A 21732-nucleotide genomic window follows, 5' to 3' on the forward strand; every position below is an offset into this window, starting at 1 on the left:
AGTTAATGAAGTATAATGCATGTGATGTCTTATCAATATTATCAAGATCTAATATATTGGGTGCTTATAAACGCAGTTAAATTGATTGTTTTGAATCTGCTGTCAAAACTTTAATAAAATTGTTGGTTAGCACAATCTGTAGGGCGGTGTAAAATATCAAAATAAGGAATGAAATAATTTAGCAACATACTATTCGTGCCTAACGTTAAATTCTTCTGATATTGGCTGATAAAATGGGTAGGAAAATAAGTTTACCCTGCATAAATCCCAAATTATACGCATTTTTCTTTCAGGTGATAATTCAGAGATAAAAAAACTACAAAATCATCTAGCACTACTGAAAGATGAGTATTCGAAGCTCCAGAAGAAGTACAACGAAGTGGAAATCAAATATAATGCCATGGCTGCCAGTAGTGGAAATAGTACCGAAGATACCTTTGCATTCCGACTGTTGAACCATGTCAGCCACTTGTATGGTTCACCGTTATACAGTGATATTAAAATTAAACTTTATGACAAGGACATTAACGCTCATAAATTGGTATTGAGCGCAAGGTCAGATTTATGGAACGAATCTGTACTTTCCAACAAGGAGGAATTAGATTGGTCTGATATCGATACTGATGTCGGTACAGCCATCGTTAAATGGATATACACGAGCTGTCTTGAAGTCGATAATGTTGAATTCACCCTGAATGTCCTCAAGAAAGCTCATGAATTGAAATTGAATCAGTTGGTTGAATCATGCGAACAATATCTGATATCCAATGTGAATATTAGGAACTGCGTAAAATTATACACAGTTGCAGAAATGTTGAATGCAGAGAGGTTACTGAATTACTGCTCCGGTTTGTTATCTACGCATTGGAATGACTTGAACGCCTCTGATTTCGAAGATATGTCTGGTCCGTTACTGTATAAAATGTTGAAGAGTAAAACGACCTATCCCTTGCATGCTGCTATCAAGTTAGATCGGGAGGATGTGGTGTTTTTGTGCTTGGTGGAGAATTCAGCTAAGGTAAGTTTTTGACGTTATTATATTTAATTTTAATGGTTGTCAATAGATGGCGCAACTTGTTGATATCTATGTCTAATATCTCTTCCTTTGAATTAAAAAAACTGTATCTCTGATATAGTTTAGGGAAGTGTGAATTTGGATATAGATGAGACACTTGAAAAAGTTAGAAATTACTCTCAACTGTTACACCTAGGATTTATTTTCTTTTGATATTCGAATTACTCATACATTAACAGGTTTTATATTCCATTTATTCCTCGAATATTCTCCATTCGATGATAGAAACGCTAAAATATCTTTATTTCACAAAACAACTCGGATCACAAATTCACTAAACATAAACGTGTAAGCATATCTTAACCTAGCAATGGTATGTTTCTCAGTATTATCACAGCAGATGAAAGTAGAACGGCTAGAGATCTGACGCTGTCACACGTGGGGGCCGCATTGCAGAGATCTGTTTTGCAGTAGCATTCTTCGGTCCATCCGGTTCGAAGCCCTTGGTCGTTTATCACGGTGCAGTTCTCTGTGTAGGGCTCTTCTATTATCACCTTTGGTATCCATTCTCTGTTAACCACCTCGTGGGTTTCGAACTTTTGGAAAGCGCAGAATCTGTCGGTGCCATTTCTCAATCCTGTAACAGAATTTTGATTGTTTGAATGTGTGGTTCACTTGTTACATTAGAAGGGGGATAGGAAAGGTTTTATAAAGTTGAATTACCTGCGATTTTGGCTTGATAGGTCTTCTTCACACAGAACGTTGACTCTGGGCAGTCAACGATGAATCTATCTGAATAATCGAACTCAGAACATAGTCCCGAGGGTTCTGTTAGGTAGAGGTTAGTTTTAGTGAGGCTGCATCGATAGCACTTGATAGCAGTGGAATAGGAAACATCTGGAACAAAATAAAATATATATAGTGAATTTCTGTGTGAAAAAATGCTAATCATGAAGAATCAACTTGGATTTTAATTTTGAATGAAATGAAAAATCAAATTACAGCTTCATTTTGATTTTTAAAATGAAACATGTTGTATATGGAATGACCAAAGTGATGAAGTATCTATCTATTAAATGTTGAGCCTTATTTAATTAGCATACATTTCCTGCTTAATCGGGTTATAATCACCGATCTCATTCAGTGGAAGCTGTGTAATTATTTTTGGGTAACGAGTTGATTCCGTGTAGTTATCTGCTTATTATTTCAGTGCTCGGTGGTTAAAACTCGCATGTTATTTTTTTAATCATACATTTTCACTCCTGGCGATCAAATCTGCTCCAGTTTAAATTGCCTCTATTAATTTAAATACACATCTAGGGATATGTTCAGCGATTACCGATTGGATAATTCCTATAGAGTCTAGACTGGATTTCTTTCTTGGTAATTACAGTGTAATATTAGATTTAACACTTTTCTAACTGGATTTTCCTACTGATTTTTCACAAACGGTGGATCACCTTGCCTAGCTCACTGTATTCATTGAATATAGGGATTACAGGGTATGAAATCTTGAGAATATAAATTACTCGAGTTGTTTTTTTTAGTGGTGTCGTGCAGTAGAGAAAAATCATTCTAGCGTGAACGTCTTCCACCGGCCTAACCCACATTACGTTTCTGATAATTCGAGTGACACATTCTGGACGAATTAACGATAATATCCTCTGTTCAATTCCGTGCTTCCTGGTGGCGTTGTCACGAAAGCCAGTCAAATTGATTAGAAAAAATGCCGATGGAGAGAGATCGACGACCTCGTAAATGGGGCGGCCTAATCGTGGTGGACATCTTTCTTCCTGTTCTTCGCCGTTGAAAAAGGGCTTCCTCTGATAGGCCTTTGTTCCTTATCGACTGGCCCTATTCATAGCAGAGATCCAGTCTCAGTCTACATAAACTTGCTAAAAATCTTGTGGTGGGTTTATGCAGAGTTACTAAGACCTAATACCTAAGAAAGGGGGCCGATCTAATTGGCGAATGGCATACATGTTTTTGCCTTATCTCCATGAGATTGGTACCTCAGTTACTCTGCATAAGCTCACCATCATCATGACGATTCATTCTCAAGAACTAAGATCCAAGTGGGTTCATGCAAATCCACTAAGAACTAAGATCTTAGGAAAAGGCCAATCTAAGGAATCGACCTAAAGCTGCTGTGGCTTTCATGAGAAGTTCTTTGGTTCTAAGAACTAAGACCTAAGATGTGAGGAATCAACCGTAAAATGCTGTATCCTCCACGAACAATCTATACTGAACTATATTTCTAGTCGTAAGTCTTAGTTCTTAAGGAAAGTTGAATAAACGCTCTTATTATTTCACCAATGCTTTCTCAGGTCTTGGTGCCAGCTAACGCCTGCATGAACCCATCAGTAGGTTTTGCGTACTAAGACCTGAGAAAGAATCCAATCTGATTGGCAGACGACAAACACGTGAATGCCATCTGTATTGGTTTCTTTTGTAGGTATTAGTTCTAGGTAATAATGTATGAACCCACCACTAGGTTCTAAGAACTAAGACCTGAGAAAGTAACCAATCTGTTTGGCAGATGGCAAAGTTATGAATTGTATTGGTTTCTTTCTTAGGTCTTAGTTCTAGGTAATAATGTATAAACCCACCACCAGGTTCTAAGAACTAAGACCTGAGAAAGTAACCAATCTGTTTGGCAGATGGCAAAGTTATGAATTGTATTGGTTTCTTTCTTAGGTCTTAGTTCTAGGTAATAATGTATGAACCCACCACTAGGTTCTAAGAACTAAGACCTGAGAAAGTAACCAGTCTGTTTGGCAGATGGCAAAGTCGTGAATTGTATTGGTTTCTTTCTTAGGTCTTAGTTCTAGGTAATAATGTATGAACCCGCCATTAGGTTCTAAGAACTAAGGCCTAAGAAAGAAACCAATACAATTCACAACTTTGCCATATGCCGATCAGATTGGTTACTTTCTCAGGTCTTAGTTCTTAGAACTAAGATCTAATGCAGATGGTAAACTCGTGAATGCCATCTGCCAATTGTATTGGTTTCTTTTTTAGGTCTTAGTTCTAGGTAATAATGTATGAACCCGCCATTAGGTTCTAAGAACTAAGACCTAAGAAAGGAACCATTACAATTGGCAGATGGTATTCACGAGTTTGCCATCTGCATTAGTTCTTAGTCATAAATGGTTGGTTAATTCTCAGACTTAGGTCTTAGTTATTTGGAAGAGTGCCTAACCTTCGACTATTTCAGGCGAGACCGAGTTAATTTGTTGCCGCAGCCACCCTTATCTACAGATTTGACACCCATTGAGGACAGAGGGATATTACGCTACGTGTTTATTTGAATTCTCAACTCGTTGAGGCGTCCAAACCCGAATGTTCGCATGTCGGTCAAGAGCATTAGCGCACGCACTTGTCGGACCATCGGATTAATTGCAAGAGACGCCTCTACATACAATCCCCGCTATTATTAGAAGATTATTCACCGGGGAACGATTCGTCCTGCCGTTTCCTGCCACATCGGGTTCCTTGAACCTTATCATCGCCTCCGTAGAATGTTAATCGCCCGTCGTTTTTCGAAGAAGGGTGCCAGACGGTCCGCGTCAAGGACATCGGATAGAGATACGGGCAATTTACGCGTGGGTGGCGTGCCCTAGGGCTTTCTTCATAGACCGCCTGTTGATTCCGTCGAACGGGGGTTTGTTTGTGGGGTGGTGCGGCCGAACGGTGGCAAAACGGGGGGGTTGATATGAACCCAATATACAGGGTGTCTCTTCAAGCCACCCAAATTTTCAGCAGAATACTCAAAGAAACATTGACGGATGAATAGTTGTGACGTCAACCTGTATAATTTTAACAGAGGGTTGAATTAGTAGCTTAAGTTTTAAATTTTTTTTTGCCACCATCGTTTGGTTAAGTTATTCTATTCATTGACCGCCAGCAACTGAGTTAATAGGTTAATGAAGGCACAATTAGTACCACGCTAATTATTATGTAGAATGGATTTCTTTTATGCGTAACATTGAGCCTTTCAATAAACGATCTTGAACTTCACAGAGAACGCAGAATGTATTATTTATAGAAACCGTAGTAATAGGTAGAATACTCTGAGATATAAGTAACCTAAAATTTCTCTAAATGATCTGGGATATTAGCATATAACTGCTACCGTTTCTTCGCAGAACTAACAAAAGAGCTGGATATTCTGTAATCTTTGAATAATCTAGTCTCTCACCGCAACTGGATGATTTAACCGCAGTTTTTTCGAGCATATCCCACCGTCTTACGTAACCGAAATTTCGCAATTCTTGGCGTTTGGTAACAGATTGTTACCGACTGCCCCAGTGTTGACATTTTTTCGGATCGTTTTCGGACAACAAGGTTGTTTCGATTGGAATTGGATAACAGAGGCAGAATTAGATACCAGTTCATCTAGATTCCTGCCATCGAAAAACAACGATCGTCATCGAGGTTGTTCCACCTGCAAATTACATAAGTGTAACAAGGTCATTCCATTGCATTCTAGATTTCGAGCTCCATCGAACTCTTCGCCGAAATTTTTCGGTTGACTGTCTTTGAGGTCGTGGCAGGCCGGGAGATGTGACGTAATAGGTTCGTTTGTTTCTGAATCTCGATCTGCGATTGCCTTCATTAATCAGGCTGAATGGGGCAGTGATAGTAATGGATCATTTCGTTTTAATGGAGGTGTTTTCTTCGAAGGGGACTCTGATAGCATGTTGGATATTTTAATGGTCCTATTGTTGATGTGGTCGGTATTTGATGGACGTGGTCAAGGGTCGGGGTTTAGTTGCCACTTAAACTTTTGATTTTTGAAGATCGCATTCCTTCCTATCTATGTTTAAGACAACTATGGCTCTGTTGTGGGAAAGTCTTGAACCTTGTTGCTATGTAATCCTTTAACTAATTAAACATAGAGTTTATTCAGTCCTTTCAGTTTCAATGCCCTGTTTGTTCCCCATCTACACCTTTGTGCGAATTTAATTTTCATCCTTTGTTTTTCCTCTTATTTTTAATAATTCTTCTGTCGGGGTAAAGGTTGACGTATAGTCTAAACAGCAACCTACTCTTGTTTTCAAAGATCTGAGTTACTTTCGGTTGTGTATGGTTGCTCGAAATTTGGAATTGATCCAACTATCACTGAGTGAAATTGTAAACAGTTTGATACGGTGAAGTACTTATAGGTACACCCGAATAAACAAAGATTTAGAGGTGATGAAAAGGTAGCAATCATTCGGATAACATTTACAGAGTAAAAATTTGTTGAGTTCGCCTATCTTTCCCTATCGATTCATCTCATATTTCAATCGAAATGAAATTCATAACGAGCTCTTGTTTTGAAAATTTATGGTAGTGTTTTTATCTGGTATCGATACATAAACATGTACGGGTCATTGTGATACTTTTCTTGTTCCAATTGCACATTTGCTATTGTTTCAAAACGTATAAATCAATATAGGTTCCTCGGCGAAGTCATTATTCAATAAAAATGTGCCGTAACGTTTTTTATCTGCAAGTGAATTATGCCATTCGATAACTCAATTTTTGATAACTGTGCATTAATTAATTCTAATCTGAAACCCTGTTATAAATGAACGCGAATGCTGTCGTTAATTATTGCATCTCACCTTTGTGCTACTCGAATGGTTATCGTATTATATTCTTTCGACATAACGAAGAGTGAAAGGGTATTTTCGAAACAAAAGATGATGATAACATTGAATGAAGACGGGGGTCTCAAGGAAATGTAAACAAAAAGTGTTCAATCCTTTCTTTGTCCCTCGCTGATTAATTGTTATTATTATTTTATGGGATGCTCCTCGCTTATCTAATCGTAATTGCACATTATTTTAATTTTATTCAATGGAAGAGATTGTTGGGTGAAGAAAACAATAATTTTGCCTTGCCAATGAGTATCACTATTTTCTTTACAATTTTTTACATCCCATAATTGCTGTTATTTGCGTTTTTGTTTAATCAAAGATCACTATTTTTGGTTAGAGCATTTATTTTGTTGCCTATGCATATGTTTTTGGTAAAAATTGTCAATCTATTACTATTAGGTATATCAGCTAATTAATTCATCACTATTTCAGTGAAGATCTTTGATGAGATATTAGATATTAGATGAGAAGTCCAATCTATATATACTCTATCAAAACTTGACTGTCCTGCTTCTAATATTTTTGAAGTGTTTAATAGTGATCAATCTATCTTACTCCTAGGTGTATCAGTTAATGAATTCATCACTATGTCACTATTTTAGGAAATACATATCACTATTTTTGGGGTAGATGAGCAATGTCACTATTTTGGGATAGATGAGAAATCCAGTAGGCATATTCTTCGAACACTTGACAGTCATGCTTCTTATTCTTGTGAAGTATTCCATGAATAGTAATCGATCCAAAAACCTGTATGGTATATCAGCCAATCGATTCATAACTATTTGAGGAAATATGACTATTTTGGGATAGATGAAAATATAGCAAGTACATCTGCATTGGAAAATTTTTTGAAGTAAGAATAGTGATCACATCTTATTATCGAGAGATTCATCACTGTCTTAGGAAAAATCACTATTTTGGGATAGATGAGAAACCCAGTAGGTATATTCTTTGAACACTTGGCTGTCTTGCTTCTTATCCTTGTGAAGTATTCCATGAATAGTGATCATTTCTTACTATAGAGTATATAAGCGCATTGATTAATCACTATTTTAGGAAGAATCACTATTTTGGGATAGATGAGAAATCCAGTAGGTATATTCTTTGAACACTTGGCTGTCCTGCTTCTTATTCTTGTGAAGTATTTCATAAATAGTGATCACATCTTACTATCAAGTATATAAGCGAATTGATTCATCACAATTCTAGGTAGAATCACTATTTTGGGATAGATGAGAGACCTAGTAGATATATTGTTTGAACACTTGGCTGTCCTGCTTCTCATTCTTATGAAGTATTCCATGAATAGTGTGGTAAATCCAAGTGTACAGCGATTCATTACATCATTATAGCAAATATCACTATTTTGGGATAGATGAGAATGTAGCTTCCCATCTGCATTTGGATATATTGTGAAGTATTTCCTGAAGAATGATCAAATCCTATTGTTGGGTATATCATCGAATCGCTCCTCATTATTTCAGCAAAGATCAATTTTTTAGGGTAGATGAGAGAACCAGGAGGTATATCTTTCAACACAGAGTACCCTGCTTGTCATCTCCATTGGGTATATTATGATGTATTTTATGAACAGTGATTACTCGATCTAACTGTTAGTGTGTAGGTAGATTAGCATCTGTATTATATGGTAATTATGAGGTAAAAGTGGAATCGGTGCTACTCTTGATATCCAACGCCTTCTGATTGTTTTTAGCTTTCGATTACCTTGGAGATTTCACAAAAAAAAATATTTTTAGGTACCTAGTAAATCCGTAGAACACTATTTTGAGGTAGAAGTGTAATTCGAAAGGTATTTTCATTATTTGAAAGTATCAATGTTCTCTACTTGAAGGCAATTTATTGTTGCAGCCTCCAGTGACTGGCTAGCCAGTTGATTTACTTATTGTCAGGTAGATTGAACACTAGATGTATTACTGGGTCGATTCAAGGGAACAGAATTGAGCAGATCAATATCGTTTCATTTTTGGATCACTTTTTAAAGATACATGTGGTCGTTGGTCTTTTTTATATTTTACTCTACAGGCTGTTGTTTAAATTTTAATGTATAGTAACTAGTGAGTACCTACATTCTTGAGCTTTTCATTGAACTTTATTTACATCTCGCGGCTTCTGGTTTGTATTCAAGGAGCGTTGTGTATATTTATACGTTTGTTTACTCAGGGAGTAAAATGTGGGTGGTTGGTGGAATCAGGGCGGTCTGACAAAGACGAACGAGGGCATAAAAAGGGTGCTGTAACTGATGCCGACAAGAAGCGCGGATAAAAACTGCGCCATTCCACTTTATTTCAAAACTTACTTGTTATTGTTATCCATATCACAGCGAGCGACAAACATTGGAATACTCCCATCTTTGGAACATAATAAAGAACCGAAACTACTCTTCGCGCACGGACACAGACTAAATCGTCGATTTCTTCATTTCTTTCGTTATCAAACGCTATCGCGTTTTTTCAGTACGCTCGTAAAACCTTCACGCGAATTTGACGCGCGCTGTAAGTGGCGACCTAGACGTTCGTGTGTGGGACCTGGTGAGCGTGGTGGAGATGTGGACAGGACAGACCGCTGCAACCGAGGTTCAGCGACGGAATGGCGTGACTCACGGCATACGCACGCAGAAACTTTGTCGGGCGGCGTTTAGCCGTCAAAAATAATAATGTATGTACGGGAGAACGTAGCGTTTTGTTGGATCCTACAGATCTGAGAAGATAGTGTGTTTTATTGTAGATTGTCAGGACCAGAGGGTAGTGGAGGTTTGTTACTTGCGCCCTATTATTATTATTTGAACAGGGTTAGCCTTCCGGGAACTGAGACCATGTAGATCTTTTGTTAACTACCCTACTCATCCATAGAAACCCAAGGAGGTCGTCAATGGAGTTGATAAAACCGACAACACCCTTAGGGGGGCCTTGGTCGTTACCTCTTGAGTATCCAGGACCGATTTCACCATATGAATCGTTCTTAGGCCAGCCAGACCTGGACACTTGCATACCATGTCTTATGCTTCTTGATCCACAGAGCCTACAAATCTCATCTACTGACTTTTCCATATGGTACAAATGATATTTGGACCCACAGTGCCCTGTCAGCAGTCCCACCATCACCCGAAGCTCAGCTCGTGACAGCTTTAGCAGTTTTCTGGTATAGGTCGGTGAAATCATCACGAATTTCTTTGACTGAGTAAGTCCAGGAGTGTTTCTCCAGAGGATTATTCTGTTTTTCAACTCCCATTGTTGGACCGCTGGCTTATATTGGTATTTTCCAAGATCACAGAAAGGCTCAGGTCCAGGAGGTGTTAACATTTATGCTCTTTTTGCAAGTTCATCGGCTTTTTCATTTCCTTCAACTCTACAATGCCCTGGTGCCCATAGTAAAGTAATTACACCCTAAGACTTGTGCCAACCCTATGACCCATGGCTTAAAAGGCCCTGCAGTAATGGGGATAGTCCACCCCTCCTTCGGGCACCCTACTGTCTCACCCATCAGATTTGCTTCACTGCTTCAGAATTATCTAAACTAGCTAAATCTGCGACACTACACATCTGTGGATGTGGATATTGGGATGTTGCCTGAGAAGGCAATAGCAATCAACTGCTTTAGAGCGACAACATATTACAGAAATAACAAAATTATACCTGTTGCAGGCTTAAAAAGGGTCCTTCTGTTACAAACACAGTAAAATCAAGGATTCATATCTGGTGGGACTTATTCTCATCGTAGTGCTCTCACTCTATCCGGCATTGTGCCGAATGTCCCTCAAAACAATGGCGAGCTGTTGTCATGTCTGCGGTGGGTCGGGTAAGCGGTGTCATTGCTGTGACATCGCAGACGCGATTCAACGTTCAACGCATTTTCTGGTCTGTAAAGGCAGGGGGACAATCTATTTCGTTAATTCCATGTATTTCCATACGGTTGTTGACAATTCTGGCCCGTATGTGCTATAATGGGCTATAGCAATTCATCTGGAGTTCTGTATTGCGTTGTATCAATTGAGGGGCTATGAAGTATAAGAGTTTCAAGTGCATTTTCTGCTTACACTTACAAGAAATGAGAAAGGCATTAACTGTCATGAGGACCATATTTTGTCCCTCTACAATCGACATGGTATGTAGTGTTCAAAAAGTAAGTTTCTCTAGAATACCCACTTTATTTTTCCACCAGTGTAATCTAGAGCCAAACTGTCAAATCTTTACCCAGCAGAAATAGAAAAGGAGCTATATGTAAAGCAAGGAAGTTCTTGCATTGGTTTTTTCTATCCACTCGAGCTCCCGGGCAGTCTGATTGTTTGGGATGCTTTCAGACGTTTCCAAATGTTTGCGAAATGCAGAAAGTCGGGTTGAATTCAACAGGTTTTGATTGGGGGGACTTAGGAGCGGCTCCCACCGTCCATAATAAAAGGAAAAAATAACTTCGGGCTTCTTTCGGCGTGCCAGATATAATTGCGATTTATACGATAGATTCAGACTTGTGTCTATAAATTGATGAAATGCGAGATTACCTCAGCATCCGATCAATGAATTGGGGAAATTGATAGGAACGTCCGAATGTTTGGCCATCCGAGCAATTCGTCCGTGAATTTAGTCGTAATTGGTAAATTGGCGAATGGAACTTTCTGAATAGTATCAATTAAACGCTCTTAATATTGAGGAACTTCATTAATTACCCTGCTGATAAAACAAACAAAACATGAATGCCTATAATGAAAGATTTAACGAAGGACAAGCATGTTGGAAGTGTTATTTCTGGGATTTCATGGTGGGACAACCAGGAGATGTGTCCATAATAGAAGCTCAGATAAAAAACTTTGCCAGAACAACCAAACAAAAATCACCAATTTTCTGAGGTGACATGGAGGACGATTCAAAGCAAAATAAGATGATGAAGTAACTAAAAAACAGTCACAGTCAGCGTTATTGACTAAGATTGAAATGAAGATTGAGAAATACAAGAAATATTTTTCAGTGGCTTCAACGTTTCTAATGTATGGAATAAATCAATTCATGACTAACGTTACTTCTTGGAAATAGCATTTTAATCAGCGTTCATAGCTCCTCTTTCGAAATGGGCGATAAAATAAGGTTCATTGTTTTCTTTCCATGGTGAATAATAATAAACCGAAATTCTAGATAGTATATCATTATCATTGGGGAATTATCCAAAATTCGTTCTTATCTGAGCTTCACTTTCGTTCCTTTACGAGCTGTGATAGTATAGTAACATTGAAATATTGGTTTTCCTGTATTGAAGGAAGATCGAACGATAGTGTGCTATAAATAAAAATACCAGAAGGTCTTCATATGATTTTGGTACTAAATACAAAAATACACAAGGTGTCCTGAAGGATGAATGCAACAAAATTCGTTTATACGAAAAAAGGTCTAGGATAGGTAGAAAACCTACAATGAGTTAAAAAAGCCTCTAAAATTTGTTCTGCCAGAAATTTTTTATACTATTGCTTTTTGGGGGCTGTATGTAAGCAAGAGCTGCTGAAAAGAGATATATTAACCCCCACACTATTTTTTGACAGGGACCAGCCCTCAATATTCCCTTCAATTATTCATTTCGTATATATGTAGCATCGAATCTGCATACCCCTGCCCAGATTTGAATATGACACTCTATATATGGCAGATATATGATATATATCTTGGACCCCCAGCTCTGCCATTTGGTTCCAATCATTCGCTCAGCGTAGATTCAACGGAAACATTATGACTCATTTTTCGCATTCCATAATCTTCGTTAACTCACAAATTCGATGAATTCCTGTTTAATGGTTTACCTCATCAACGTTCTCGACTTGTTTTTACTGTAAGTGAATGGAAGGGCGCTTTATTCATGAGAGTATAATAATTGGTTATCGAATTGTAGCAATTCAAGTTTGCTTCGATGGGGATTTTTGGCTGATGATTATTATTCTTGAGTCATCTCATAGCTTCAGATGAGACTGATCGTTCTAGGCTACATTCATTCTTTAATAATTTCAGATGACGTTTTAACGATACATAATCATAATTCTCGCATGTATGCAAGTTATGCATGAGCGACTAGCCCGCAGTTCATATTTTATGAACCGTTCGTATATAAAACTGAGATCCATAAAAGCCAGAGGACGCGTTCGAACGAAGAAAAATAATTTTACGGCTTGGTGGTCAAACCAGCGTACGTACGATATGAACAAGGATCAACACACCCTATTCTAGCATTTCGCACTGCAAGGATTTCATCAGATACGTTCGTGAAAATCTTTCTGGCTTGAATTGCTAAATAGGCGTAATAAAATATCATTATTCTTGTTGTGATTTTACTTTTTAACGAAAATTTCCTGTTGCAGCTGAAGGAGGTGGTTAACGCTTGGAGTGACGAGGAGGAGTTACCACTCGAGCTGGCCCTCAGGTCAAAAAACGAGAGCTTGGCCAACAGCCTCATACAACACAACAGCGACGTCAACATCAGGGACAAAGATGGCGAAGCTTTGCTACACAGGGCAATCAGGAGGAAAGATACACATTCCATCCTCTTCCTGTTGGACAACAAAGCTGATACAACTCTAACCACTCCGTTAGTAAAGCCGTAAATGCAGGCCGTACTGACTGAAAATTGATATTTTGTTCTTTCAGCAAGGGTAAAGAAACGCCCCTCCATCTATTAGCCAGTTCTGGAGGCTTAGATCAGGCAGATGTTATAGCCGAGAAGATGCTAAGGTCAGGAGTCAGCATCAACGCCCAAAACTCGCAGGGACTGTAAGCAAATCGGAGGTTACGCTTACAACAACCACCTTAATGCAATCAAATTTCAGATCAGCCCTCCACATCACCATCCAGAGCGACAACAAGCAATTGTTCAAGATTCTCTTGGAACAGTCCGGAGTGAATCTCAACCTGAAAACGCAAGACGATCACTCCCCTCTCTATTACGCGCTGTTGCGTTACGAGGAAGACCACGACCAGCCCCAGGACACCTACGCCAACCTCTTGGTCGAGAGGAACGTGGTGACGGATTCTTCGTACCCAAAACGCAACAACGAGAGCCTGCTCCAGGTGGTAACATCGATGGGCCTTCAGGAATCCTCCATGTTCCTCACCGCGCACGTGGCCAACGTCGACCACGTTAACCAAGACGGGGGGTCGGCGTTGCATACCGCATGCGCCCGGAACTTGGGGGCGTTGACCATGAGGCTGTTGGAGAGGGGGGCGAATCCTAACCTGCAAACTTACGACGCCAGAGAGGCGCCTTTGCACTTGTGCGTTTCGAACAAGTCCCTGGATTGCATAGAGGCGTTCATCAAGTTTAACGAGAACGTCAGGAATGGGGTGTATAAGGATGATGAAGTTGAGAAGTGTCTTGTGGATTTCGACGTCAGGGACGCCGAAGGGGATACTCCCATCATGGTGGCTGTGAACAAGGGTCACGGTTATAACGAGGTGGTGCTCTTGTTGATCAAGGGTAAGGCCGATGTTAACATCAGGAATAACAATGATTTTACGCTGTTGCACCAGGCGATAATGAAGGAGGATGTCAAGACGTCACTGTTCTTGTTGGAGAATGGCGCTGATGTCAATGCAGAGTGAGTAAACCTCCAATTTTGAAGGTTTCTTTTATTTAGATTCCTCTCCTGTGCGACACCTGGTGTCACATTTTTTAACTACGAGGATATATTGAAAAATTCTTAGCCTTCTTTAGAACCAAACAAAAATTCAATGTCAAAATATTTCATTACTCGACATATTCTCCTCTTAATTGGATACTTTTATTACAGCGAAGCTGCAACGTCTTTAGACCTTAAAAAAAAATGTTTCTTCTTGCTCTGCAAACCAGACCTACACAGCTTTTACAACCTTTTAAACTTTCTGTTGGGGAAAGAGATGATAGTCGGGTGGAGCCAAATCTGGTGAATAAGGAGGGTGTCCTAGTAATTCAAACCCTAAATCACGACTTTTTTGCATGGCAACATGAGATTTGTGTTCACGGGCGTTGTCCTGCAAAAACAAAACACCCTTGGATAGCTTTCCGCGTCTTATCTCTTCAATTTTTTCCCGTAGAGTGGTCAGTAATGTCGAATAGTAATCTCTGGTTGTTGTTCTACCCTCATCCAAAATATCAATCATGATTACTCATGATTGATTGGATGATGGCAATCCGAAAAAACTGAAGCAAGAACTTTTCCAGCAGATTTTTGGACACGAAACTGTTTGGGTCTTGGAGAACCAGAGTGTCGCCATTCCATCGATTGTTGCTTTGTTTTTGGATCGTAGAAATGTACCCAAGTCTCATCCATAGCAACAATTCGGTTTAAGAACTATACATCGTTTACAAATCGAGCACAGATCGAACTCGATGCTTCTACCCTTGCACGATTTTGGTCAACATGCAAACATTTGGGGATCCATTTTGCAGCAATTTTTCTCATGTCCAAATTGACGTGAACTAGATGATGAAAGCGTTCCTATGAAATATTCAGTGCTTCAGATATCCGTTTCAGACTAATGCGACGGTTTGATAAAATCCTGTCATGAACTGCATCGATATTTTCGGGGACTGGCACAGAAACTGGCCTTCCCGATCGGTCATCATCTTCAATGGGAAATTTACCTCTTTTGTAGCTTTCAGTCCAATTTTTCACGGTCGCATACGAAGGACATTGATCACCTAGGGTATTAAGCATATCTTCGTAAATCTGCTTACCTCTTAACCCTTCTAAATACAGGTACTTGATGATGGCTCGAATTTTTCGATTTTCACAATTTCTTTGGACATCTTGTTTCTTTTAATTCATTGCGTAAATCTGGCTTACTTTTTTGACCTCAAACACTTCTAATGAGTTATTGCTAGTTGCTATGGTAACGCAATATTTTTTTATGCACAGTACTGGTCTAGGCTAACTAGATATCAATACATCCTCGTAGAGTTAGTGCTTACATCGAGAAACTGAGATGATTCTTAGTGTTTTAATGTTAGGATGTACCGATCTTCTGGTCTACTTTTAATCTTCTCATAGTACAATACAATAAATTTTAGAACTCCAGATTCCGAGTCCCCCCTTCAGTTGGCCATCCACTGTCGATTGGGCGAAGTCGTGGACGCCTTGTGTAGCAGAGGCGTCGACATGTCAGCCAGAGACAAATCGGGCAACTGCCCCTTGTGGGCCGCTCTGGAAACCGAACAGTTCGACATAGCCAGTATATTGGTGAGACACGGGGTAGATACTGATTGCTGGAGTGAAGGGCCGGATAAATGCCAGCAGACCCTTCTGCATCAGTGAGTTGCATGAGGTAATAAAGACTTAGCTTCGGAATGACCTGATTTTGTACCCGCAGGGCCATTGACGAGAACAAAGAAGGCGCCGCCATATTCCTCATCCAAGCTGGGTGTGATATAGACTGCCACAGGTTACCAGGTCCTAACGGAGAGGGTGGGGAGGAGGCCAGGGACAAGGCTTCGCCGTTACACTTGTGTTGCCAGTGGGGTTTAGACACAGTTGTAAGGGTAGGTTGTGAATTCAGTGAATTCTGCATCCAACCTTAACAATTAACCGTTTTTTTTTTAAGACTCTAATAGAGCATCGAGCCAACGTGAACAACAGGGATGCGGAGAACAAAACCCCCCTCCATATAGCCATAGAAAACAAGCAAGACGACATAATCTCGTTATTGCTGGCGGTACCTGAAATCGATCTGAGTCTGCGCGACAAAAACGGTTTGAGCCCCTTCGCGACCGCTTTGACCTTCAGGAATAACAAGGCAGCTCAGGTTATACTCGGTAAAATGCCTAACGCAGCCGAACAGGTTGGTTGCCACGTCTAACGCAGCCAATTCCCTTAAAATCCTTGGTATTTCACAGTTCGACAGTAAAGGACAGAACTTCCTACACGTGGCGATCAAGAAGAAGGACATCGAGAGCGTTCTGTTCCTGTTGACGGTCAACGTTGACGTTAATTCTAGGGTGCAGGACGCCATGTTGACCCCGCCCCTTCATCTGGCTGCGCAACACGGGGATGAGACCATGGTGAGGAGTTTGATACTGGCCGGTGCTAGGGTGGATGACAGGAATACACAGAAGTGAGGCATTGTTGAGTTTTTATTCGAATTCTTTTTTTCTTTCAACGGTTGAAATTTAGGTCAAATATGGGAGAAAAATCAAGTTATAGTATTGCGTTTCAGGAGAACAGCTCTTCACGTTGCAGCCGAAGAAGGAAATGCGCCAGTTGTGTCCGCTCTGCTTCAGAATAATGCGGATTGTGACGCTGTCGATTGCGAGAGTGACAATGCCCTACACATAGCAGTGCGCTCGGGTAATTTAGCTGTGGTAGGTTCAGCAACATGTTTCGGTGAATCGACACCGAAAATATTCGATATTAAATTTTCAGTTTGGAAAAAAAGTTAGGTTAACTCGCTGTCTGGACTTTATCCATAGGGAACTCTAATTGTCAAAATCGTTAGTTGCCGTAGGGCAGGCAATGCTTTTCTTGAGACCAGTGTGTGTGGAAGTTTTTCTGCCCTACGTTAACCAATGATTTTGACAATTAGAGTGCCCTCTAGATGTAGTCCAAACAGTGAGTTAACCTAACTTGTGGCCCATTTTTCCTTTTAGGTTAAGGTGTTATTAACCGAATCGACCATAGACGCTGGTGCCTTCAATTTGAAAGGGAGGAATCCCTTACATGAACTTTGCAAGTATGGTAAAGAAAATGCAGCTGCAATATGTGATTTCTTCCTTGAATGTATGCCGGATTATCAAGTTGACAAACCTGACATAAATGTGAGTATGTCGATATCTCTCAAGATTGTTGTTTTTGTTGATGGTTGTCTTATTCCTCAATCAAACAGAAATTTGTCTTTTCAAATCACCTCAGTGATATTGTGAGTGAGTAAATTTAAAAAGATTGTTCAGTTCTGTTGTGAAATTATGCTACTTTATCTTTATAAAGTAGCAGAGTTTTGGATGAACTAGCAAATAGGTGAGTGCCCCAAAACCCCTCAGTATCAAGGGCGGTTCCAGTGGGTGGGAGGACATTTCTAGCCAACCAAAAAAAATGCTTTGGACAAGAAACTTGTAGGAGCCATCCCAGATACTGGAGGGCAAGCTGTACAGGGTGGGCAAAATTCGTTGTCTACTGAAAGGATCTCGCGAACTATAGCAGCTAGAAGAAAACGGAAGAAACATTTCAGAGCTATTCAGCCTCCTACGATACTTCGTTTTTGAGTTTGACAATTTCGTAAAGTTCTCATTACTTTTTTGTCTTTGAAGTTACAAACCTGAAACTTGAGCATTCTACAGGCACTTTTACGTAGAATCTACTGATGAGCTCAAAATATTTTCTCATTTCGAATCATTAGATGAACTTTCATTTTTTCAAATGCAAACTTTTATTGAATTATTTATTTTTTAATTGGAAAAAAAAATCTTTTGCCAGTAGATTCTACGTATGAAAGTGCCTAAGGAGGTTTGAGTTTCAGATCTGTAACTCCAAAGACAAAAAAGTTATGAGAACTTTCTGGAATCGTCAAAATCTCAATTTTTGTTTATAACTCGAAATCTAAAAATGATAGGCCGATTATGTTTAGTCATGAAAAAATAGATTGAGAATGTGTTATCCGTTTTCTTCTAGCAGCTATAGATCCCCTCAGTGGACAACGATTTTTGCCCACCCTGTACACTACGTTATGGCGAGAACAGCTCTGATGGGGGGCACAGGAGACCTTAAAGTCACGTGCTCTGAAAGCCCCTTTAAATCTACATGTACATAAACTTGTTGATTCATTCATATGGTCAGAATCTCTGAATAATATTTGAGGGTTTCATAGGGAGAATTCCTTTCATTTCTGAGAGCTGAACAATTTATTTTGATATTTACAGAACTAAAACATTGAATTCCGCTTAAAAACCGGGATCCCAGTCTATATGCCGGGGTTTGAGCACTTTTTCCAAACACTGTATAGTATCGCCCTGCTGGAATGTCACAGTTTTATCGCTCAGTTGCAGACCGCACTCCGAATTCACCTTAATCGTCTCAACTTCGTTCTTGTGATGCCTCAGAGAACTCAAAGGTCCGGTATAAATTATTTCATCGTTCCTTATCACCTTGAAAACGCCATTTTTCTTTAATGTTCCTTTGGTACACTTACACCCCGCCACAGGGATCTGCTTTTTGCCCTGATTTATCATGAATTGTTGCAGTACCGTTGCCTCACCGGCTACTTCCTCAACTTCAACTGGGGGTACACGCGCGTTCAGTTCGTCCTTCACGTCGTCCACCAGTTTGTAGATAACGTTGAAGTTTTTTATGGGTACCTCCGATTTTTCGGCTAATTCTTGAATGTGTGTCGGGACATCGAGGTTGAAGGCGTATATCACAGCGTTGAAAGCTTTGGCGAGTTCTATGTCGCTCTCGGTGACTGTTCCTACAGCGAAGTGCACCAAATCCATTTCGCAAAGATTGGAATTGTAGGTGTCCAGCGTGTCTATTATAGCTTCTACGGATCCATCTACATCGCCTTTTATTATCATATTGAACAGTATCCTATGGTCATCTTCTAGTTCTGGCCTCCTCGGACCCTCCTGTTTCAGTTTGAACCTTCCCAGTTTCCTTTTGAGTTTTAATTTTTCCTCGTACTCCTCTCGATGTTCCTTCGCTTTCTGCATTATTATTTCTTTTTCAGCTTCTGCTTTTTCGAGGCTCATTTTCTTCTCTCGTACCCTTATCACTTCTCTGGCCCTCTTCTCAGATTCCACCTCTAAAACTAACTCTCCAGCCGATGGGAATTCTTTCCAACCGTCGATTTCCACAGCGTACCCCGGAGTGGCTTGTGCCATCAATCTGTTATCTGCATCTCTTATACTTCGAACCTTTCCGTATGCAGTACCTGCCACCAATACGGACCCCTTTTTCAACGTCCCTCGCTTTATCACTATTGTACATAACTTTCCCCTGTGTGGATCGACCCTACTCTCAACCACAGCGGCTTCCACCGGACCAGTATAATCCGCTTTTATCTCCAACAGTTCGGCTTGAAGAACCAAAGCTTCGACTAGGGCGTCCAAGTTCTGTCTTTTCAGGGCGGAAATAGGAACAGACTGTATGTCACCTCCACATTCTTCGATTTGCAGACCTGCTTCTAATAAGGTTCTCTTTGTTCTTTCGATATCGGCTTTGTGAGAATCAATTTTATTTATGGCGATGAGGATCGGAACCCTTGCCTGTTTGGCCATTCTGATGGACTCTACCGTTTGTTCCATAACTCCATCATCTGCGGCAACTACAAGTACCACTATGTCTGTTATGTTAGCACCTCTCGCCCTCATTGCGTAAAAAGCTGCGTGGCCTGGGGTATCTAGGAATGTTACTTTTGCACCAGAATCTAATTGTACGGAAAATGCTCCAATGTGTTGAGTGATGCCACCAAATTCTTTTTCAACCACGCTGGTATGTCGCAATGCATCTAAAAGTGTTGTTTTTCCGTGATCAACATGCCCCATTATGGTTACCACTGGGGGTCTAGGTTGAAGCAATGACTTATCTGGTTTGGGTCTAGGGTGAACGTCTAAATCTTCCAATTCCTTCAATTCATTTACCGGTTTTCCGATTATTTCCATCCTGTATCCTCCTCTTTTCATAACTAGTTGTAGCAACTTCATATCGTCTATAGGATAATCAGGGTGGACCATTTTGTCTGCGAATAATTCAGACATATAATGCATGTCTTTGTTCAAGACCTGACTCAATTCTCTTGGAGTAATTTGTCTCCAAACTTGTATTAGGGGCATTTTTGACTTTTCCGGATATTGCATGGACTTGAAAGTCTTTATCTCTTCTCCAGTTTTACGTCTTTTATATTGTATAACGCTAGTGTGAAGGCATTTCAATTCATCGTATTCCATCGTTGTATGGTTCAAAATTTGTCTGCCCAAAGTGGAGCGGAAAATTTTAATTAACATCGTCATAATGAAAATTTTCTTCTTACGCCCTGTACTTTTTTATTTTAATTTCATTTTTCATGAATTTTTGAGGTTAGTTAACGGGGAACATAGAACCTAGTTTGACACATTCAAGGTTGCTTTCGGAGATGCGTTCCATTTCTCTCCTTGATATAAAATTTGTTTTCAGGGAAATTCTCCTTTGCTGCTTGCGTACATGAAAGGAAACGCAAATTTGTGCCGCAGTCTCGTGAAGGCAAACGTGTGTTTAGGCACCGAGAATAACGAAAAGATATCGATTTTCAATTACCAGGTAATCTTGCTCTACGATTGATGAACCAAGCATGATTTTTTAAATTTTGTAGGTTCCCAGCAAGCATCTATTGAATCGTTTGCTGGATCAGTTGTCTCAGCCTCCCAAATGGACTCACACAGATTTATGCCAAGAATGTGGCAAGGGTTTCTCGATAACAGCCAGAAAACATCATTGTAGACATTGCGGTCGAGCTCTTTGTAGTAGATGCTCCGATCAAGAAGTTCCCATCTTGAAATTCGGGGAAAATAAGCCTGTTAAAGTCTGCAATATTTGTTTTGATGTGCTCAAAGGTGGAATCAACTGAAGGTTGGCAAGATACCCAGAAACATACCAAAAAAGAGTTTGTTTTGGTTTAGATTGATCATTTTGGGATTATTACTATTGGATTGAGAATGGTGATCTTCTAAACTTGTGATATATCTACTTCTCTTAAAAAAAATTCAGATTTATTCTTCGTTGCTTAAAACTTTGATATATCTAAACTTTCTTCATTCTTCGTGCATGTATGATATAGTATGCAAGACTTTTGATATTATGCTTGATAAACAAATATTTTATGTTGATGTTCAAATCAAGATTTCCTTTATATTTCTAATGATATTTTACAAGAATTAAATCTTTTTAATATACCAATATGATTCTTTTATTCGAAATCATTCGTTTACTGGTAAAAAGCATTTCAGGTTTTCAGGAATATTTCAAATGGTTTTGGAGGTAAAAATGAACAAAATTAAACTAGTCTAGGTGGATTTGTCGCGAAAACATGAACACATCCAATGCCATAGATCTATTTCCATGTTATTGAACACATCCCTTCT

General features: G+C 39.6%; 3 protein-coding genes across 3 annotated transcripts; 1 reads left to right on the forward strand and 2 right to left on the reverse strand.

The window, feature by feature from the left end:
• The first annotated feature begins 83 nt into the window (after positions 1-83).
• LOC123320392 (rabankyrin-5) lies at positions 84-21547 on the forward strand. The gene is made up of 13 exons (XM_044907705.1): positions 84-237; positions 294-1018; positions 13019-13245; positions 13305-13427; positions 13484-14251; positions 15703-15942; positions 16002-16170; positions 16233-16469; positions 16525-16742; positions 16845-16989; positions 17275-17442; positions 20789-20911; positions 20964-21547. Exons 1-13 carry the CDS (start codon positions 234-236, stop codon positions 21216-21218), a joined length of 3402 nt encoding a protein of 1133 aa, XP_044763640.1. The 5' UTR covers positions 84-233; the 3' UTR covers positions 21219-21547.
• LOC123320396 lies at positions 1197-9287 on the reverse strand. Its single transcript, XM_044907711.1, has 3 exons — positions 8984-9287; positions 1739-1912; positions 1197-1652 (listed from the first exon to the last, which is right to left on the reverse strand). Exons 1-3 carry the CDS (start codon positions 9033-9035, stop codon positions 1375-1377), a joined length of 504 nt encoding a protein of 167 aa, XP_044763646.1. The 5' UTR covers positions 9036-9287; the 3' UTR covers positions 1197-1374.
• On the reverse strand, positions 18499-20732 carry LOC123320394 (translation initiation factor IF-2, mitochondrial). The gene has a single exon (XM_044907709.1). The coding sequence runs from the start codon at positions 20623-20625 to the stop codon at positions 18562-18564; it is 2064 nt and encodes a 687-aa protein (XP_044763644.1). The 5' UTR covers positions 20626-20732; the 3' UTR covers positions 18499-18561.
• Positions 21548-21732: the final 185 nt, after the last annotated feature.

The sequence above is a fragment of the Coccinella septempunctata genome, chromosome 9, assembly GCF_907165205.1.
Source record: "Coccinella septempunctata chromosome 9, icCocSept1.1, whole genome shotgun sequence".
Lineage (NCBI taxonomy): Eukaryota > Metazoa > Arthropoda > Insecta > Coleoptera > Coccinellidae > Coccinella > Coccinella septempunctata.

Coding starts and splice junctions, on each gene's coding strand:
- LOC123320394 (XM_044907709.1), bottom strand. CDS start 20,625: ATGACGATGTTAATTAAAATTTTCCGCTCCACTTTGGGCAGACAAATT.
- LOC123320392 (XM_044907705.1), top strand. Junction 1,019..13,018: donor TGGTGGAGAATTCAGCTAAG/GTAAGTTTTTGA, acceptor TTCCTGTTGCAG/CTGAAGGAGGTGGTTAACGC. Junction 13,246..13,304: donor GATACAACTCTAACCACTCC/GTTAGTAAAGCC, acceptor TTGTTCTTTCAG/CAAGGGTAAAGAAACGCCCC.
- LOC123320396 (XM_044907711.1), bottom strand. CDS start 9,035: ATGGGAGTATTCCAATGTTTGTCGCTCGCTGTGATATGGATAACAATA. Junction 1,913..8,983: donor GATATGGATAACAATAACAA/GTAAGTTTTGAA, acceptor ATTTTGTTCCAG/ATGTTTCCTATTCCACTGCT. Junction 1,653..1,738: donor CTATCAAGCCAAAATCGCAG/GTAATTCAACTT, acceptor ATTCTGTTACAG/GATTGAGAAATGGCACCGAC.